The sequence below is a fragment of the Salmo salar genome, chromosome 05, assembly GCF_965601325.2.
Source record: "Salmo salar chromosome 05, fSalSal1, whole genome shotgun sequence".
Lineage (NCBI taxonomy): Eukaryota > Metazoa > Chordata > Actinopteri > Salmoniformes > Salmonidae > Salmo > Salmo salar.
Genome location: NC_138295.1, coordinates 38282501 through 38305105, shown reverse-complemented (window position 1 = coordinate 38305105; position 22605 = coordinate 38282501). Strand labels below are relative to the sequence as shown.

The following is a 22605-nucleotide window of genomic DNA, read 5'->3' as shown; positions in this document are numbered from 1 at the left end:
ACTTCAAAGAAAGAATGGCCAGCCCTGTTTAAACCCAATCCGGTACAAAATACAGCTGAATGAAAATAGTCAATGTAGGTCATTTTTTTTCATATTCATTTAAATATTTTGTGTTGTCTTGACCTAATATTCTGATCTACAATTATATATGCATTAAAGATTAGTCTGAACATTCTCACTCTGCACATGCCTTGGGAGGGGTTTCCCAATAGGGTTGAAAACCTTATTATACAAAGGTTTTTATTTTTGGTATCCTTATTTAGGTTTTTAATTTTTGTATCCTTATTTATCTCTAAATGAGGTATGTTCCTTTGTTTCCCTCTCCTCCTCAAGTGGCACAGCTAACGTAATAGCCTAGCCTGTTATTTCTTCACTGTTTCACTCAGGATGCTGACGACGCCGTGATCCGAGAGGACCTCGTTCAGCATGTGATGAAGGTGTTCACTGTGAAAGATCTGCACCAGAATATAGAGCGTGGGATCTGCATCGAAGGAGCAGAGGTCCTGGCTGGTATTTGTAGTGTTACACAGTCACGTACCTTGTATATGGGCCTCATCTATGGCTTAAATCTAAGGTACCTCAAAGAACTGAAATTTACCTTTGAGGTGTTCCAAAAAGTATTCTTGGTACTTGGTGATCTCCGGACCTCCCCATGGGTCCAAGCTCTAAAGATGAAGTTACTTGTTTTCAGAGATATCTAAAGATATCTAACTCTCAAAGGGCCACTCACAAACTGAGGTCTAAACCCTACTCAGTAAGCTGAAGAGCTAGTTGCTAGGTGGTATAGGAGCTACAGTTTACATGATGCTCTTTGTCAGGTGACGTCATAAGAGACATTGTCAATTCCTGTTTAAAAAAACAGCTTTGTTTTAAAACTTACTCCATATGCGCTAGTGGATTTCTGAGATTATTTGTCGTCAGGTGCAAGCTGTCTGGATGTAACTTTACCTAAGGAGGCAAGGTGGAATTATACGCAGAATGCTTGTACCTGTCAAAATAATATGTCCATATGGAGTCAGGTTTAAGGGACAATTTGGCATACATTTTGTAACAATATGTGCAGTGTATGTTTTGAAAACCCATGTTTTGATGAATCTAAAACAGTTTGAATGAGGTTGTATTTGAGCTAAAGTTCATATTGCGCTTTGTGTAAAGTCTATTAAGATAAATCCTTAATTTAGGTTTCTGTTAAAATATCGCTGTTGTTAAGGGGTACACAGAACACCGGAGAATTCTTGCCAGACTATACAAGATGTGAGGTCAAAGTGCTAATCCCAAACTATCACCTAAATGCTATGCAGTTGTGAAGATCTGAAATGATTTGTAGTCAGGTGCAAGCTGTCTGGATGTAACTTTACCTAAGGAGGCAAGGTGGCATTATACGCAGAATGATTACAGAGTACAAAATAATGCGCTCTCCACAAATGCTTAAGGAGTAGGGTATAAGAGGCAATTTGAGATTGAAGTTTGAAGAAAATCTTTATTCAAAATAAAGGTGTTGAAGTTTGAAGTTGAACACTGTTGTTCCTTTTTGCATACTCCCGTGCACAGAAATAACATTTTGAGTCAATTTTCCCAAGTATATTGAGGTAACTATTTGCATCAGCTTTTTAAGTATATTTGTGAGTATATATTTGAGTAGTAAGATTAAATACATTTTACTAACTTGAGTACCATAAGTAACTGAGCAAAAAAACATTTGTAGATAAAACATAGAATATCAATTACGATACGGAGTAAATTCAGCAAATGAACCTTACAATATTAGTTCTGTAACTGATTACATTAAGTATATCAAACTTCTAACATTAGTTCTGGGACTTCAAGGACTTAAGCACGTCAACAAAAAAAAACACTGTTCTGAACCTGATAAAATTAAGTTGAATGAAAGGAATTATTGAGATCCTGTTAGTTGTTTGCACTTAATATATTTGAGTTTGTGATGCACTAAAAGCGAAGTATATTATACTTAAATGATCCTCCTTTTTGGATTTACTTAAAAGGCTGATGCAAATAGTTACCAAAAATGTTTTAAGTAAAAGGGGCACAATATTTTTTTACAGTGTACTGATTGCAACTGTGCTGTTCATGCAAAGAGGGAGAAGATGTGTGGTGGTGTGTGAATGCCTGTTTCCAAGCAAGCTCCAAGGCGACAACGTCAGTCTCATTTTATGAAAGAAAATGTTTATTTAGTGATTTATTAACAAAACACATTACCACTGTATCCATTTAGGTCAAATAAAAAAACAGAAAGGAATGACATGTCACTACTTCACCGTCACGGTAGATGAGCAGGTGTACAAAAAAGGTTTTACAACAGATCTGTACTGATCAGTAGGCCAGGACAGCGTCACCATTGGTCACCATCATACGCTGATAAAAGAATGACAGCGTGAACGCTCACTAAACACAAGCATACACTACATATACCATTTTTACATAGGAATTGTCTTTTTTTTTTGTGGTTATTTTTTGTGGTTTTTTTTCTGTTGAAAGGGAGTGAAAGGGAAGAGATATCTCATCACAGGATCATACATATTTCAGTTACAATATTACAGTGTTAGTTAGATCATCATGTCAAAGCCGGACACAAAACGGGTTTTTTGTTGTTGTTGTTCTTGTTGCTTGTTCTCAAAAACGAAAAAAATCCTATTTCCATAAAACAAAATGAACAGAGTTGAGTTCAAGGGCATCACACAACAGCATTTACAAATATCGAAAAGGTTTAGTTAAACGTCGTACAACACCACTGTCTTGTGGAGTGCGGAGGGTGTAATATGTAGAAGATGCATGACAGAGACGGTACATACACATATCTCCTGTGGGAGTCATAAAGTCAAATAATAATACGAAACAATAAAATCATAGCCATCTATTTCTATATATATATTTTGTATCTCTATATTGTTTGAGTTTCCTTGGAGACGAACATGCAGCAGCCGCTTTAGTGGAGTGACGTCATATTGAGCCGCAAAACTTGGAGGGGGGGGGGGGGGGGGGGGGGGGGGTTGCAATAACATACAGGCAGGGGAACGGGGAACCAATCGAAGCAGGGCTGAATCATGTCTCCGCCCCTTTACAAAACCTCCTGAGAGGGGATTGGTGGGATAGAGCTGTGGGTTGGGAATCCTTAGATGCTGTTATTTATTCATTAATAATGTAATAATTAGCGTATACATTGCATTTATTAATGCACAGGCCACATATATATAAAAAGCAAGTCTAACTCTACATTTATCGTGTACATAAAAGCCAATGGATGACCTACTGTTTTGATTCACCAATCATAATCAATCAATTTCGAGATATACGAGTGGCCAGGAACATGGAGGATAGGCCTAGCCCTCAGAACCATGTCCCAGACATCCACCCCATCCCTGTCCCCATCCCACCTCGTCCCCTCTCGCCAGTGACCACAAACAGGAATGAACAGCGTAGTATTCACAAGTTAAAAGCACTCAACCGTTTTGCACTTGGAGACATCTGGCGTTAGATGGACCCCAGGTCCCGACTGGGTTCTTCAGGCCTCTTCCACATTACTCCATGCTGTTCCCAGCACACCACAATGTTCAGCCTTCCCAGTTCACCCTGAAAGAGCACGGGGTGAGAGGGGGAGTCCATGGCCAGAAAAAGAGAAAGGCAGAGGGCAAGGGGGGGGGGGGGACAAGCAGAAGCACTGCAGATAAGTTAAAGCTAACAAAACAGAGTAGGAAATCGTGGGTCTTCTCCAAGAACAAATAGAAAGTGAAAAAGTTTCACAAATTCATCATCATCATCATGTGAAGAAGCAGTCTGTGGTTGGTATAAGGGTGGGGATGAGAATCTGTGTGGGTAGGGGCAGGGAGTGGAAAGGGTGGGGGGGGGGGGGGGGGCTGTGGAGGATGGGGATCAGGTTGGATATCAGGTAAGTGATGGTTGCTACCAAACATTCAGAGCAGAAAGCCTCAGGCTTTTGCTGAGTGGCAGGAGAGAGTAGAAGAGATCATTTTTAGCTAGAAACGCTCCTGCTGTTCTACAAGGTTCCAACTGAGCTCAGATCAGCTAGCTGGATCACAGGCCAACTCAACTGGACTCTTCTCTCTTTCGTTCTCAAGAGACTCTGAAGAGTGGTCCTCCCTTCTCTCGATCCCTCGTTTTATCTGTTTGCATTGAGCTGTTGGCTGCTTTGAGAGAGAAGGATCTCGTTGTCCCAGAAGAGAGTAGTGAGCGAACCCATCAGGAGTAACTGCAGGGGATGCTGCTGTGCCAACCCTGAGAGAGTAGATCCACAGTACACATGTGTACTGCTTAGGAGACTGCTGTGCTGCTGGGTAAAAGCTTGCGTTCTGTACAGCTTGCATTCTGTATGAAACACAATGTCGTTTTGTTGGCTGCTCCTGTATTTTTGTTGTTGTTATACCTCCCTCCAGTTCTCAGGTGTTCTCAGTGTCCGGGTTGTTACAGCGAGTGTGCGTCAGCGTGTGTGTGTTTTGTCATTGACAGCCACGTTTTCCTTGCCGTCACAGGGAACACCGACAGACAGAGAGCGCGATAGGAAGCCGCAGCAGCAGTGTCACGTTAGCCTTTAGCCTCAGCTTTAGCGACTCTCTCCCGTGCTATTTACAAGTGTGAGTGTCCAGCTCTAAATCGCCAACTTTTAACTCGTCCTCTGTTGCGTAGTCTTCAGTTTACTTTCTTCTTTTCTTCTGGTCACTTCCTTTTGTTGTTGTCGTTGTTGCTGCTCTTTTTCCGAGGCTGGCACAGAGCTGTTTTCTTCTTGCTGTTGGATTTTCTTTTCCTCTCAAAGAGAGTGAATTATACAACATGGTGGGAAGGGGTAAGACAGAGGTGCCAACGTATCCGTGGGAGGGAGGGAGGGTGTAAAAGCAGAGGGCGAGGGGAGACAGTGGCTCTCGTCCCCTCGCTGAGAAGAGTAGGGAGGGTGTCGTTTGGCTCTAGGTGTATAGGCACCAGGGGGCATGGAGGAACATTTATCAATCTGGTTTTTTTTCCCTCATCAAGGCATGATTAATCAATTACCCCAGTAAGAGATTTTTGAGGCGACAGTAATCTACAATAATCTTGGTAAAGCCCGATTTTTACCAGAGAGATTTGGGCTATTATCTTTGTCGCAGGGGTGGGTAGAGAGCAGACTGCAGCAGACTTTGTCTGCCTGTCTGTGTTACTGAGCCAGAGATTATGAAGTAGAATTGGGGATCTCTTTTCACCTGTGGTCTAAAATAATTGTATTTTTGTTTCCCGGTGGACTTTGGTTGGTACCTCTGTTTCAACAGCTCCCCTTCCTTCTCTTCCTCCTCCTCCTCCTCCTCCTCTACTCATCGTCATCCTTCCCCTTATCCTTCTTATCCTTCTTCTCCTTCTTCTTCTTCTTCTTCTTCTTGGCCTCCTCCTTCTTTCCGAAGCTGATGAAGTCGCTCTTGTCGTCCTCTCCTCCCTGCTGGCGGATAGAGATGATGGCGGGCGATCCAGGGATGATGAAGGCTTCAGGGGGGACCTCGCCGGGCTTCAGGTGCTGGGGGGGTCCTCCGGGTCCGCCGGCGCCGTAACGGAAGTGCCAGCTGTTACTGTCCACTCCGGCTCCCATGGGTGGGGACACCTCTCCACCCTCAGCATCTAGAGACAGAGACAGAGAACAACGAAGTGTTATTAATGTTGTGCCGGAATCATCTCTCTCACAACCATTGTCATCAATATCGCCGATATCGAAGGGGTTGTAAGATGGTTGTAAACAACAATGTCATTGGTACAACTGTCAATGTTGTCATTGGTGTCATAGTCTTGGACACTTTCTTGAAAAGACTTGGAAACCTCTGCATTGTCAGACTCTTCCCACATAGCATCCATTGGTGATGGCCCCATAGCACACAGTCAACACCGTGCTGAATCGTCACCCACAGGAGTTCTCTGATCACCCTGACTCCCATTGTGATGTCACTAAATCGGTCACTAATCCACAGAAACAGCCATAACACCAGTCAAAAGGAAGGGGTGGCGACTCGGAATGGAAGCTTTCAAACGGTCCACCGATAAGCAGCACAGAATCAAAGTGTCCATTCTGCCGCCCCTCGCCACGGCTAGGGTCCCCGGTCGGCGCTGTGGGACAAGACATGAAGCGCTCCATCACACAGGGAGAGGCGGGGAAAGGTCAGGGAATAAAGACATGGCATTTAAACGGAAAGTCAACAAGCCGTTTACACGCTGAGCGTTCGTTCTGGGAGATGACTGCCCTTTCAACTTCCATCACAGATCGCCACTGAAGCGCTAAGAAGAAAAAAGGTAAATGGAGATAGTGTCTGTTCAATAGAAGTGTTTACCTTGTGTGTGTGTGTGTGTGTGTGTGTGTGTGTGTGTGTGTGTGTGTGTGTGTGTGTGTGTGTGTGTGTGTGTGTGTGTGTGTGTGTAGCCGAAACAACAGCGACCTAAACCATCTCAAACGCTCAGCATTTTAAGTGGTCTCCAGTTAGTTAAAGAGTCTGTACTCAGTACTTTGAGAAAGACCGGCGTGAAACAACCTCGATAAACTGTCAGCTCTCCCTCAGTCTCTCGACACACATCAGGACGCACTGCAGCAGAGCAGAGTAGAGCGACACCTGGCTCAGCTCTCAGCTCTCCCCTCCCAACCTGACCCCATCAATCTGCCCAAGGAGAGAGAACGCTCCTCCACACACACAAACAACACCATTAAAGGGGTAGGGGGCGCTCACATAAATAACTCCTCATTAAAGGGGATGGGGAAGGGGATTTCAGAGGTGCCCGGTCAGTCACACAGCCTGCTCACCATGACTCTGGGTTCAAAAGGCGTGCGTGGGTTGATGAGCTGGAGTGCATGTAACACAGCTCCCACCCCACCCAGACAACCCAGGGATCCCGAGGGGACTGTTCTAACCACTCAGTCCCATTACACACACAAACCAAACCCCACACCACTTTGCCTCGTTCCTCACAGCTATGACCTAGTTGCGATACTTCCTTCACATATAACACTTTTTATTTCTCAAATTTTTTTTTTTGTCGACTTCCCTCCAAAGGGGAGTTTAACAAAACAGAGTTCATCCAAGCAGAAGGAACAGTGTCTGGAAGAGGGAGGACTGGCCTCATATAACACCCAGGGTATGGAAGGCCATCTCCCCAGTCCCTGTCCTCACTAACCCTGCCTCTATTGGTGAGTTAGGAGGACAAGCTCTGCTATTACTTTCAGCTCAAATTACCATTAACATAGCTTTTTCTTGACAGATGGACTAAAGGCATCCTGAATACACAAACATGTACAGGGGGGGGGGGGGGGGAAACGAGAGAAAAAAAAAACTGTATGAAGCACCACATGGGGAAGAGACCCATCATTTGGTACAGGGCAAGAGTTCAGGAAGTCAGTTGTGATCAGCCAGTACATGTCTCATCCAGCAGGTAGTGATTGAAGTGGCCAGGGGGAGGCATTCCTTGAAGTTACATGGCTTCAAGGAACAAGAATAGCAGCACAGATGTAGTCTGCCTCAATAACAACCGAGCAGAGCTTAGAACTGCAAGACGGAGCCAGAACACTGATCTATTCTAGCGCCACACTACTCGTCTCTTCTCCCGCTTCCTCTCGCAATTCAAAAGGAACCAAAATAGTTTGTTGTTGTTGTTGGCCAAAACATTTCTAAGTACTATAAAAAGAAGTAGAGGGCATAAACAAAAACATTTTCTCTGGCAATTAGTGACCATTAAAAAAAACGCAAAAAACGACGGAACATGCAGATTTTTATGAAGCTCTTTATTCCCCCCCTTTCTCTCCCGTTCCCCTATCACCTCTTCTCCTCTCCTTCCCTTCCTTCCTCCGCCTCCTTTCCCTACCCGACTTTGCTCTCTCCTCTCCATCTCTCTCCCTCCCCTCTCTTTGCAGCCCTATTTCCCTCCCAGCCTCTCTCCTCCCTCTCACTCCCTCTGTACTAGCCCGGGCTCTCTGCTGGAGCTGCTCAGAGTGATGGATTCTGGGAGTAAATCCAGACTGGGCGTCAGGAGAGTGTGACGTCCCCTGCATTGCACACACTCCTAATCTCTCTTATGGAGTCAAACACTGCAGCAAGCCTTTCTGGATGATGGGGCGCCGTCCTATTCCCCTTCTCATAGATACAGATGCTATGTCCCAATTCTTTACCTTTCTGCCCTAAAGTGTGCCCTTATTCACTTCCCTTCATGGATTTAAAAGGAAATGAGTGGTGTAAGAATATGGCCACATCTGTCTCTAGCCAATGCTAGAAGGTAGAGAATTGGGACGCAGGGGTAAGATTATAGGGAATATCCTCACTACCAGTGGCCATTTTGCCTACTCTGTCAGAGGGCACAGATTGGCCGATTGAAACAGACACAGAGTTCCAGCAGTCACATAGTCCTCCTTTTTGCTTCCTATTCAAGCCAGGAGTGCTATCTGACCTCCACTGATTGTGACATCAGCGCCGTGAGATAGAGTCGGACACACATACATTGACTTTTTTTGACATTTTAGCCATTTATCAGACACTCTTATCCAGAGCACTTACAGTTAGTGCATTCATCTTAAGATAGCTAGCTGAGACAACCACCTATCACAGGCCTAGTAAGTACACTTTCCCCCAATAAAGTAGCTATCAGCAAAGGGGGGGGAGTCAAATGCAAATGTTGGTTCAGGATTTTATATTTTCAGACAGAGGATGTGGATAAGAGGAAGAGAGGAGTAGGAGACAGATATAATATCTCTTTCTCTCTCTCTCTCTCTCTCTCTCTCTCTCTCTCTGACACAGACTTTCCCACTGTCTCATATCAATCTTGGGTTAATGCCCTTATCTGACTCCCAGCTAACATTGTGATCCGATTCTGCTCTTTAAAAGGGAAAATGATAAAAGAGAGGAGGAATGAGAGGGGAAAGGGAAAGACAGCAATCGTAGAAAGTGTTAGGGTATTTACTCTAAAATGCATTTGCTCAGTTATGCTGTCCCTGGGTAATTTCCTGTCTAAAACAATGTAGGCAGATGAAGAGACACCCATGCCCCTGACGCAAACATAAAGTCATAAACAAATAGGACCCCAGAGAGTGATGAGTCACTGCAGGGCCGGCTCCAGCCCTTTGGCGTCCCTAAGCGAGATTTGGTTTTAAAGTTAATTTCCTGAAATTCTACACATTTTGCCATGGAGCGTAGAGAAAATGTTGCAGGTTTATAACAAATTTTATGCAAGTTTATTTGTTTTGCCATGGGGCAGAGAGAAAAATGTGCAATTTTACAGCACGTTCCACACATTTTGCAATGACTTATGCCATGTTAAAATTATATCTGAGTGACAGTGGCTAAAAAAAAAATCAGTGGGGACCCCCTGGAGGTCATGGCCCCTGGGCAAGTGCCCTTCATGTCCGGTCGGTAATTCGGCCATGATTACTAAAAGTTTTGGTAGCTGGCAAGACTAATTTACCAATCTAAAAATGTTTAGTGAGTGACAGTTGAGTGACTGTCATTGAATGACAAAAGAAGAACTGCTGATGCACAACCAAATTTCGAAACTGCACATTGTGTATTCTATTAACAGTAAACGAAGACCGTGACTGAGTTCCACAAAGTGGGATTACAATTCATTTAATTGTCTTTTTTTTTTGTGAACAATCTACACAAAATACTCTGTAAATGTCAAAGTGAAAAAAGAATAATATATATACATATAGATTAATAAAAAATAATACGAGTAATAACTAAAATAAAGTCGTTACATAAGTATTCAGTTCCTTTGACAGTGATTACAGCTGTACGTCTTTCAGGGAAGTCTAAAAGGTTAGTTTGCACAACTGGATTGCACAATATTTTCCCATTATTCTTTTCAAAAATCTTCAAGCTCTGTCACGATGTTGGGGATCGTGGCTAGATTTCAGTAAGAACTGTAATTTGGCCGCTCAGGAACATTCACTGTCTTTTCGATAATCAAATCCAGTATAGTTTTGGCCTTGTGTTGTTGGTTGTTGTCCTACTGAAAGGTGAAGTCCTCTCCCAGTGTCTGGTATAAATCAGACTGAAGCAGGTTCTCCTCTAGGATTTTGCCTGTACTTAGCTCCATCCCGTTTGTTTTTATCCTAAAAAACTCCACAGTATTTGCCGATAACAAGCATACCCATAACATGATGCATCCACAGCTATGCTTGAAAATAAGAAGACAGTTACCTAGTGATGTGTTTTGTTGGATTTGCCCCAAACATAATGCTTTGCATTTAAGACAAAAAGTGTTTTCCTTTGCCGTGTTTTTTTGCAGTATTACTTTAGTGCCTTGCTGCATACAAGATGCATGTTTCGGAATATTTGTACTCTGTATATTTGTATTCTTCTTTTCATGCTGTCATTTACAACATTATTGTGATCTACCACAATGTTGTTGATCTATCCTCAGTTTTCTCCCATCACAGCCATTGAACTCTGTAGCTGTTTTAACATCACCAATGGCATCATGGTAACATCTCTGAGCAGTTTCATTCCTGTCCTGCAGTCCAGTTTGATGTGTCTGGGTGGTTTAATACATAATTATTAACTTGACCATGATTAAAGAGATATTCATTGTCTGATTTGTTATTGTTACCCATCTACCAAACACTGCCCTTCTTTATGAGGCGTTGGAAAAGCTCTCTGGTCTTTGTAGTTGAACGTGTGCTTGAAATGCACTACTTGACTGAGGGGTCTTACAGATGTTGTATGTATGGGAGGACAGAGGAACGGTTAGTCCTTCAAAAATCATGTCAACCACTAATATTTCACACAGAGTGAGTCCATGTAACTTATATGATTTGTTAAGTCAAATTTTATCACTGAACTAATTTAGGCTTTCCTAAACATAGGGGCTGAGTACTTATGCAACCACTCTATTTAAGAAATGTCATTTGAATTAATCTGTTTCCTTCCACTTTGACATGACAGAGTATTTTGTATAGATTGCAATTTATTTATTTTTTACAAATAAACCCACTTTTTAACACACAAAAATGTGAATAAATCCAAGAGGGCTGAATAGTTTTGCAAGGCACTGTATACTGTATATGCTTATGCCCACAGCCGGCCCTGAGTCACTGTGATGGAGAGCAGACAGATGCAGCAGGACCTGATAGGGCCGGGCAGAGGAGAGAAGCAGCATTACACAGGGTCAAAAACATTACAGCTGGGTAGCAAAGCCTTTTGATTGTCTCTGACATATCATGACCGAGTCAAAAGCCCCATGACTGGGTCCAGAGCCGGGCAGCCCTATACGCTCACTACGCAAGTTGCGTAGGGCCCCGCAAATTACACAAGGGCCCCGCCATCCCCTCGTGTCAAAGCGGGTGTCAATGTTTACTACTTGGATGAGAGGATGAAGCGGAACTATCCTTCTGGTCACGAAAAAGAGAGAAAATAAACACCATGAGAGTGAATTGCGGGAACAGCAATCAGGTAAACTTGTGTTCTCCCCTCCAAGTTTGATGTCAGCAAATAACAGTAACGTTAAGTTGATGTGCTAGTTTGCAGTGCATCTCTCTCTCTCTAGTCTGTCTGTCTTGCTAACCTAGCTGGGCAGTGCATCTCTTGGTCTGTCTGTGTCTTGCTTGCTTGCCAGCCACTTCCAGGGCTGTGTTCTGTGACTTTGTGCCTGACAAAAGTGAGAGTGAAATACAACTATTCATTACGTTTGATAAACACCAACGGGCAACGGTGTTTATAAACTGCAGCCCGTAAAAGATAAACCGCGTTGCGCGTGCACGAAATGAAACTCGCGCTTTCTAGCAGCAACCTCTGTGGGGACCAGTCCAGACAATATATGGGCGTGATGGCACTCCTCATAGACATACAATTTTAAAACAAGACAATGGTTATCTAGTCTCTCAGTCAAGGTTTAGTTACAACTCTGGACTAATGCAAGATGGAAAGCAATGGATTGACAGTGATTATTGATTTATATATTGAATTTAAAGTGTTGATTAGCTGGGCCTACTGGGCAATATGGATGCACATCTATCAGTAAATAATAACCATCAATTATTCAGCCAAGCCATAGTATAAATAGTATTTTAGATTTGAAAATGTATTAAAAGGAAATCTCGGGGAGCCAGTTTGAATGGGCCTGGTGCAGCTGATAAAATTAATAATAGTATTGTTATCTATAATTTACAGGTGCTATGCTTATGTTTGTCAGTAAAGGAGATGGTGGATCATCAGCCAGTACAAGCACAGACTCGGTTGATCCACATCCAGCCGCAGCCAGTACTAAACACAGACCCAGTACAGCTGGCTTCAGCAAATATTAACACAGATCCAATACATCCATCTTCAGAAAGTACTAACACAGATCCAATACAGCCATCTTCAGAAAGTACTAACACAGATCCAGGTGAAGTACAGACAGCCTCAGCCAGTACTAGCACAGCCAGAGGTGTACAGCCAGCATCAGATACAAGCAGCTCAGACCCTAACAGAACAGTTGCTGCTCCACCAAACGACCCAGCAGATTGGCCCCCAGTCTTAACAGACTTTATCAGGACTGAGTTGGTGTGCAGAGGTCCATTCAAACCAGGACTGGATTTTTCTGAGCTGGCTTTCATACTCAATCAAAAACAACGCTGTGTATTGTTTTTGCTGTAAGCTCTTTTCTACAAAAGACTACAAAATAATAAAGGAAGGCGTGAATGACTGGTCAAATATCAACGCCATTCTGAAACACCATGAGGGTAGTCCTGAACACACAAACAATATGATTAAGTAGAGAGAACTTGATCTGTGCCTAAGTCGGGGACAGACTCTTGACCAGATACAAATGACAATTTTGGAGGCTGAAAGAAAGAGATGGTGGGATGTCCTTACACGTTTCATAAGTATCACCCAGTCTCTGGCTGAAATAAACCTAGCATTCAGGGCTTCATCAGACAAACTCTTCCGACCAGATCATGGAAACTTCCTAAAAGAGGTTGCATCACTGGAAAGATTTGACCCCGTTACGGAAAACCATCTCAGCAAAATGAAAGATGGAGACACATGCTCATTACCTTGGGAAGCGCACACAGAATGAGCTGATACAGATTGTGAGTGACAAGATTCTGCCAGCAATAGTGACTCAAGTAAGAGACTCAACGTACTTCTCCATTATCGTGGACTGTACACCTGACATTAGTCACCAGGAGCCAATGCCCATTATTCTGAGAAGCTTGGCTTTAAAGGGAAAGCCAGAGATCAAGGAGCACTTCCTCGGCTTTGTGAATGTTGAGGTTACAACAGGCTTGAATATGTCCACCACTGTCATCTTAGATAAGCGGAACGAGCTGAAGATTCCATTTGAAGATTGCAGAGGGCAAGCTTATGATAATGGGGCCAACATGAAGGGCAAGCACCAAGGAGTAAAGCCAGACAGCTCCCCAAAACATCCCTGAGCCTGCTCGTCCCATGCGGAGCACACACTCTAAACCTTGTCATTGAAGATGCTGCCAAATCTTCAAAATCTGCAGTTGGGTTTTTTTGGGCTTGTGCAAAAGCTCTTCACCTTCTTTTCAGCTGGCACACAAAGATGGATGTTTTTGAAGAAACACGTGATCATAACTGTGAAGTCATGGAGTGACACAAGATGGGAGAGTAGGCTCCAAAGTGTTCATGCAATCAGGTATCAGGCTTCCGAGGTTCGGGATGGATTACTGGAAGCCAGACAGGCGATCAATGATCCTGTGGCCAAAGTGGAGGCACAAGCATTGCAGAGGAAGTTTGGTCCCACTGCTTCTTGATTTGCTGTGTCGCATGGTGTGAGATACTGACAATGGCAAACAAGGTGAACAAGCTCCTCCAATCCCCCTCAATGCAGTTGGATATCTCAGAGAATTTCATCTCAAATGCAAAGGCCTCCCTCACTACATACCGGGAAACTGGAGTCTCTGAGGCCCAGACAACAGCCAAAAGCATTTGTGAAGAAATGAATGTGGAGGCTGTTCTGAAAGAGAGGAGACTGAGAAACAGCAAGAGGTATTTCAGCTATAAGGCTCCCGATGAACCAGTGTCTGATGCACAGAAAAACCTTGAAGTGAACTACTTCAGCATTGTGGTCGACTCCGCTGTGACATCCACGGATGAGAGATTTGAAACACTCAACCAGTTGAAAACCAAATATGGAGTGCTGCTGAACTTCAGTACTGCCTCTCAGATGTCCAGTGGATCTTTAAAGGCTCCCTGCATGGAAGTTAAAAACACTAACCTTCAGAGATGACTGTGACCCCAGTGGAATGGATCTGGCACTCGAGATTCAGAATTTACCTGATCTGCCATCAGATAAGATGACTGCCTTTGATCTGCTTTCCTTTCTCTGTGAGAATAACCTGGAGGAACTCTATATCCTAACCTTTTGGATAGCCCTAAGAATTGCAGTCACCCTACTAGTAACAGCAGCATTGGCAGAGAGGAGCTTTTCAAAATGAAAGCTCATCAAAAGCTATTTGAGGTCTTCCATGTCACAGGAACGTTTGAGTGGTCTGGCCATCACGAGCATAAATCATGACGTGGGGAAATGCATGTCCTATGATGACATCATTGATGATTTTGCCTCAAGAAAGTGCGGAAGAGGAATATTTTGATAGTAAGATTTTAATTCAAACATTCAAATGTTTACGCACTTAGTCACATTTAAGATTGTATGGCAGAAGTGCATTTGTGTAAATGACTGCTTAACTAACTATGTGACATACTTTCTCAATTTCTTCCAGACAGTCCAGATAGACAGGTGCCCATACTGATGCTGAAAATGCCCCGGCTGTAGAGGTTTTATTTTACTATTTTGAGACATATAGCTGCAGCCATAGCCTATAGGCTTACGTTTACATTGTATAGCCAAAGCTAATTGTATAATATTGTGAGGACTGGACTAATTACCAGGCAGCAGAGCCAAAGCTCAGCGTTGTATTTGATTATTTTCTACATTTTATATTTTCTACAATTTCTTACTTATGTTAATGTTAATTTTCACTTATGTTAAGATTCTGTAGAAAATATTATATTCAATCAATATTGTCTGTTTATACCTCATTCTGTTCTGTATAGGTCTACTTATTCTTAGACAGACAGATGGAGCAAACTGTTTTAAAGGAGGGAGGATTGTAGTGGGAGCACTGGGTGTCAGGTGTGACTGTGTGTCAATGGCAAATGGTTTAGATGGCTCACGGGTCAGGTAGGAGGGCCCCTTAGCAGAATTTTGCTTAGGGCCCCAGGGAGGTCAGGACCGGCTCTGACTGGGTCTGACTGCATGTCAAAATCATGGTCAGAATGAATCCATCCCACCAGTTCTTCCACTTTCTGAATCCATTAACTTCTCTAAGGTAGGGGGCAGTATTCAGAAATTCAGATGAATAACGTGTCCAAATTAAACTGCCTGCTTCTCGGGCCCAGAAGGTAGGATATGCATATTAGTTTATTTGGATAGAAAACACTCTGAAGTTTATAAAACTGTTTGAATGATGTCTGTGAGTATAACAGAACTCACATGGCAGGCAAAAACCTGAGAAAAAAAATCCAACCAGGAAGTGACTTGTAGTTTTTCTATCTAATCCCTATCGAAACTACAGTGTCTGTGGGGTCATTTTGCACTTCCTAAGGCTTCCATTGGCTGTCAACAGTCTTTAGAAACTTGTTTCATGCGTCTACTGTTACTGGGCAGAGAATAGAGCTCAGTCAATCAGTGGACTGCCTGGGACCAGTGAGTTGTTTACTGCGAGGGCACGCAAGCGAGCCCTTCCTTCTTTTTCCTCTGTAATGAATACGCTATTGTCCGGTTGGAATATTATCTAAGTTTTATGTTAAAACCTGTTGGGGCTCGGGGGCAGTATTGAGACATTTTGAAAAAAATATGTGCCCATTTTTAACTGCCTCCTACACCAACTCAGAAGCTAGGATATGCATATTATTAACACATTCGGATAGAAAACACTCTGAATTTTCTAAAACAGTTTGAATGGTGTCTGTAAGTATAACAAAACTCATATTGCAGGCAAAAACCTGTGAAAAATAGATTTAAAAAAAATGTGAATTTTGTGACTGTACTATTTAGTGTCATTGTTTTATAGATACCATAGTGAGAAAGGATTCATTTCGCAACACCTACGGCTTCCACTAGATGTCAACGATCTTTATAAAGTTGTTTGAAGCGTCTATGATAAACAGAGAGCAAATTAGAATCCAAGGAAGTTGACATGTCATCACTTCATTTTTTTGCGCCTGCGCATAAATCTGAGAAACGTGAGTTTGTCATCATTTTTTATCTAGACATAGGATAGGTTGTGTGAAAATATTACTGATGTTTAACGTTAAAAATGGACCAAAAGATTAATGCTAAACAACATTTGACATGTTTGAACGAACATAAATAGATTATTTACTAGGTTTTTTTAGCTTTTCGGCGTGATTTTACCAGCCCCCCAACCACGTTTTGTGGGAGCATAATGAACGCTAAGTACTTGGTGTTATTTGGACATAAATTATGAACTTTGTCAAAAGAAACCACATTTGTTCCGGACCTGGAATGCCTTCCGGACCTGGGATCCTGCCTTCTGATGGAGATAATCAAAGGTAAGGGGGTATTTACAATGTTATTATCGATTTTAGATGATGCTAACTGTATAGCATAGCCTGTTGTTCTTAGCATAGCACCCCGTTTATTGCAAAATGTGATTTCCCAGTAAAGTTATTTTGAGATCTGGCCATTCGGTAGCAATTACAAGATGATAATATATTATTCTTTGAATGACAATATTATAATTTACCAATGTTTTCGAATAGTAATTTTGTTATGTTCACCAGAAGCATTTCTGAGAAGAAAAAAATCTGAATTTCACGCTACTGTAAAATGCTGTTTTTGGATATAAATATGAACTTGATGGAACAAAAAATGCATGTATTGTATAACATAATGTCCTAGGAGTGTCATCTGATGGAGATTGACAAAAGTTAGTGCATAATTCAAGCTGGTTTCTGCTTTTGGTGACGCCTGACCTTGAATTGAAAATGGATGTTTGTACTTTTGTGGCTATGTACTGTCCTAACATAATCTAACTTTATGCTTTTGCCGTAAAGCCTCTTTGAAAATCGAACAATGTGGTTAGATTAAGGAGATGTTTATCATTTAAATTGTGTAAAATAGTTGATTGTTTGAGAAATTGAAATTATTAGATTTTTGATGTTTTGAATTTCCAGCCTTGTTAGCAATCCCGACTCGGGGTTCATTGCTAACCTGTAGCCCCAACAGGTTAACCTCTATGGGCTAGGTGGGACGCTAGCGTGCCACCCGTGGTGCACTCCATCAACAGCAGGTGCATTTCAAGAGCGGCAAATTTGAATCCAAATAAATGTCAAAATTCAAATTTTTCAAACATACAACTATTTTACACCCTTTGAAAGATAAACATCTCCTTAATCTAACCACGTTTTACGATTTCAAAAAGGTTTTACGGCGAAAGCATAAATTTAGAGTATGTTAGGACAGTACATTTACAAGAGTTGTGTGTAATGTTTTGTCAAGTCAAAGACAGGGTCACCAAAACCATAAAACCAGCTAAAATGATGCACTAACCTTTTACAATCTCCATCAGATGACACTCCTAGGACATTATGTTAGACAATGCATGCATTTTTAGTTCTATCAAGTTCATATTTATATCCAAAAACAGCGTTTTACTATGGCATTGATGTTGAGGAAATCGTTTCCCTCCAATAACCGGCAGTCAAGTCAGCGTCACAAATTAAATAATTAAAATTAGAAAACATTGGTAAAATATTATATTGTCATTTAAAGAATTATAGATTTACATCTCTTGAACGCAATCAACTTGCCAGATTTAAAAATAACCTTACTGGGAAATCACACTTTGCAATAATCTGAGCACTGCGCCCAGAAAAATACGCGTTGCGATACAGACTAGACGTCATGTTGGGGAGATCTAAAATCGAAAATACTATGTAAATAATCCATTACCTTTGATTCTCTTCATCAGATGTCACTTCCAGGTATCACAGGTCCATAACGAATGTAGTTTTGTTCAAAAAAGCTAATCATTTATGTCCAAAAATCTCCGTCTTGTTAGCACATGATCTAAGCCAGCCGGACTTCTCGTCATGAACGAGGGGAAAAAATATATTTACGTTCGTTCAAACATGTCAAACGTTGTATAGCATAAATCATTAGGGCCTTTTTTAACCAGAACATGAATAATATTCAAGGTGGACGAATGCATACTCTTTTATAATGTATTGGAACGAGGGTACCCAACATGAACTCGCGCGCCAGGTGTCTAATGGGACATCATCGTTCCATGGCTCTTGTTCGGTCAGATCTCCCTCCAGAAGACTCAAAACACTTTGTAAAGGCTGGTGACATCTAGTGGAAGCAATAGGAAGTGCCAAAATATTCCTCAGCCCCTGTGTTTTTCAATGGGATAGGTTTAAAGTCAATACAACACATCAGGTATCCACTTCCTGTCAGAAAATGTCTCAGGGTTTTGCCTGCCAAATGAGTTCTGTTATACTCACAGACACCATTCAAACAGTTTTAGAAACTTTAGAGTGTTTTCTATCCATATATAATAAGTATATGCATATTCTAGTTACTGGGTAGGATTAGTAACCAGATTAAATCGGGTACATTTTTTTTATCCAGACGTGCAAATGCTGCCCCCTAGCCCTAACAGGTTAAAAAGACCCTAAGGATCGATTGTAAACATCATTTGACATGTTTCTACGAACGGTAATGGAACTATTTGACTTTTCGTCTCTGGTTTTGCGCTCACGCGTTATGCCTTTGGATTAGTGATCTGAACGCGCAAACAAAACGGAGGTATTTGGACATAAATATGGAGTTTTTTGAAAAAAATGAACATTTCTTGTGGAAGTGGGAGTCCTGGGAGTGCATTCCGACGAAGATCAGCAAAGGGAAGATTTATAATACTAATTCTGAGTTTAGTTGACTCCAGAACTTGGCGGGTAACTGTATAGCTTGCTTTGATGGGTGAGCTCTGTACTCAGAAAATTGAAAAATGTGCTTTCGCTGTAAAGCTATTTTAAAATCTGACACAGCTGTTGCATTAAGGAGAAGTGTATCTATACTTCTTTTAATAGCTGTTGTAAATTTTATCAACGTTTATGATGAGTATTTTTGTAAATTGATGTGCTCATTCACCGGCAGTTTTGGTGGGAATACATTTTCTGAACATCACGCGCCAATGTAAAATGGGGTTTATGGATATAAATATGAACTTTATCGAACAAAACATACATGTATTTTGTAACATTGAGTCCTGGGATTGTCATCTGATGAAGATCATCAAAGGTTAGTGATTCATTTTAGCTGTATTTCTGGTTTTTGTGACGCCTCTCCTTGCTTGGAAAATGGCTGTGTGGTTTTTCTTGTTTAGGCGCTGTCCTAACATAATCTAATGTTATGCTTTCGCCGTAAAGCCTTTTTGAAATCGGACACTATGGTTGGATTAAGGAGGATCTTATCTTTAAAATGGTGTATAATACTTGTGTGTTTGTGAAATTTGAATTATGAGATTTTTGTTGTTTTGAATTTACCGCCCTGCTATTTCACTGGCTGTTGATAGTGTGTACCGCGGGTGGGACGGTCACGTCCCACATACCCAAGAAAGGTTAATGCTTCCTTGTCTATATATTTCGATGCATACTGCTTTCTGCCCTCAAGACTCAATATGGGGGGAAAACCTCCACTTTTCCTCCTCTTTGTTTTGATTTAGCCATGGCAATCAAACAGGAACAGAAAACCTGTCTGAGCTCCAATCATCTTTTTCCCCTCCCTCCCAGCATCTCTCCCTCCATCTTTGACCTTCCTCTACTCCCCCTTCGTTTCCTCTACCCATCCCACTCTCCCTTCTCCCCCCTCTTCACTCCCTCTCTTCCTCTCTCTCTCCTATCAGGATGGCAACAAAGGCACATGCCTCGCCCAGCACAGATCCACATACAACCACAACCTCTAAATCAAATCCCCCCAAACAGTTTATTGGTCACGTACACAGATCTGCAGATGTTATCGCAGGTGCAGCGAAACGCTTGTGTTTCTAGCTCCAACAGTGCAGTAATACCATATACATATAAATGGTGAAAGACAGTATGGACAGTATATGAAAAAATATGGTGTGTACAGCAGTAGTTATATAGGACGAGCCTTGACTAGAATGCAGTATAGACATATGAAGTGGGTAAAACAGTATGTACACATTATTAAAGGTGACCAGTGTTCAATGACTATGTACATCGGGCAGCAGTCTCTAAGGTGCAGGGTAGAGCCTTGAGGTAGCCGGCTAGAGCACTAACTAAGGTTCAGGGCAGGGTACTGGGCGGAGGCAGGCTAGTGGTGACTGTTTAACAGTCTGATAGCCTGGAGATAGAATATGTTTACCAGTCTCTTGGTCCCAGCATGGATGCACCTGTACTGTCTCCTCCTTCTAGATCAGGGGGTGGGCAACTCCAGTCCTCCAGGGCTGATTGGTGTATACTTTTTCTCCGTTCCTAGCAAGCACAGCTGATTAATCAAATTGCATTCTAAACTGACGATCATGATTAGGTGATTATTGGAGTCAGGTGTGTTAGCTGGGGCAAAACTGTGACACCAATCAGGCCCTCAAGGACTGGAGTTGCCCACCCTTGTTCTAGATGGTAGCGGGTCAATAGTCCCGTGGTTCGGGTGGCTGAGGTCCTTAATGATCTTCTTGGCCTTGCTGTTAAACCGAGTGCTGTAGATGTCCAGGAGGGCAGGCAGTGTGCCACCCGGTGATGCGTTGGCCTGACCGCTCCACCCTCTGGAGAGCCCTGTGGTTGCGGACGGTGCAATTGCCGTACCAGGCGGTGCTACTACCCGACAGGATGCTCTCAATGGTGCATCTGCAGAAGTTTGTGAGGGTCTTAGTGGCCAAGCATTTCCACCTTCTTCACAACGCTGTCTGTGTGGGTGGACCATTTTAGGTTGTCAGTGATGTGCACGCCGAGGAACTTGAAGCTTTTGACCCTCTCCACTGTGGCCCCGCCAATGTGGATGGGGGGGTGCTCCCTCTGCTGTCTCCTGAAGTCCACAATTAGCCGATCGTTATGTTGATGTCGAGAGAGAGAGGTTATTTTCCTGGCACCACTCCACCAGGGCTCTCACCTCCTCCATGTAGGCTATATCGTCGTTGTTGGCAATCAGGCCTACCACTGTTGTGTTGTCAGCAAACTTGATGACTGAGTTGGAGACTCAGGCAGTCATTGGTGAACAGGGAGTACAGGAGGGGGCGTAGCACTGTCTGATTTGTCTATGGCTGTTGCATTGGAAAAATCTCTCCCTCTCTTACTTGCCTCCCTTACTCACCCTTCCTCCCGCTCGAAGTCTCTCATTTCTTCTGACCTTTCGTCTAATCTAGCGTGAAACCTGGTCCAGCAAACACCCGTCCCTTCCAGTGATTGATAGAGCGTTAATTATGCCCATCACTGTTATGGCAACGTTATTATGATTGGAAATTAAACAGCTTGTCAATCACTGATCATTAAGAGGCACATTAGTGATGTGAAGGATTCATTTTACACTGGGATGACCACAGCATAACACCCTCTCTGTATATGTGTATCGCTCTCTGTTGTGTTTCTACATTTCTCAGTCTCTTCCTCTTCCTCTCTGTTTTTACCAAAGATCAGAATCATAGCCAAGTAAGCCACACTCCAAGTATTTCATAACTTATACATAAATGTGGATTATCTTTCTCTCAGAAACAAATATACAAAGCAATACACTCCTCTAACGAAGCCTTACTCTCTCTCCCCGTCTGTGTCTCCCCCCGTCTGTGTCTCCCCCCGTCTGTCTCTCCCCCCGTCTGTCTCTCCCCCCGTCTGTCTCTCCCCCCGTCTGTCTCTCCCCCCGTCTGTCTCTCCCCCCGTCTGTCTCTCCCCCCGTCTGTCTCTCCCCCCGTCTGTCTCTCCCCCGTCTGTCTCTCTCCCCGTCTGTCTCTCCCCCCGTCTGTCTCTCCCCCCGTCTGTCTCTCCCCCTGTCTGTCTCTCCCCGTCCGTCCGTCTCTCCCCGTCCGTCCGTCTCTCCCCGTCCGTCCGTCTCTCCCCGTCTCTCCCCGTCTCTCTCTCCGTCTCTCTCCGTCTCTCCCCGTCTCTCTCTCCGTCTCTCCCCCCGTCTCTCCCCCCGTCTCTCCCCGTCTCTCCCCCCGTCTCTCTCCGTCTCTCTCTCCGTCTCTCCCCGCGTCTCTCCCCGTCTCTCCCCCCGTCTCTCTCCGTCTCTCTCTCCGTCTCTCCCCGCGTCTCTCCCCGCGTCTCTCCCCGCGTCTCTCCCCGCGTCTCTCCCGCGTCTCTCCCCGCGTCTCTCCCCGCGTCTCTCCCCGCGTCTCTCCCCCCGTCTCTCTCTCCGCGTCTCTCCCCCCGTCTCTCCCCGCGTCTCTCTGCGTCTCTCCCCGCGTCTCTCCCCGCGTCTCCCTCTGCGTCTCCCTTTCCCTCTCTGCTGACCAAGGTTTTCACAGTGATTTAAATCATCCAGGAGCTCCACGATCCATCGGCCGCTTGAGCAGAAGCGCAGTGGAGCGCAGTGCAGGGTTACATAATGAAGGAAGGAGGAGGAGATGGGAGGACGAGGAGGAAGAGAGAGAAG

General features: G+C 43.3%; 1 protein-coding gene across 16 annotated transcripts in view; it reads right to left on the bottom strand.

Moving 5' to 3' along the window:
• Positions 1-2162: 2162 nt before the first annotated feature.
• Positions 2163-22605, bottom strand: part of LOC106604881 (protocadherin alpha-C2) — a 212718-nt gene continuing 192275 nt past the window's right edge. For 15 of the 16 annotated variants that reach the window (XM_045718169.2, XM_082975195.1, XM_045718167.2 and 12 more), the window contains one exon: positions 2163-5613. In XM_045718169.2, coding sequence (XP_045574125.1) covers positions 5312-5613 — 302 coding nt within the window. In that variant the 3' untranslated portion in view covers positions 2163-5311. The remainder of the gene's footprint in view (positions 5614-22605) is intronic. The other variant, XM_014200002.3, reaches the window with a different exon arrangement.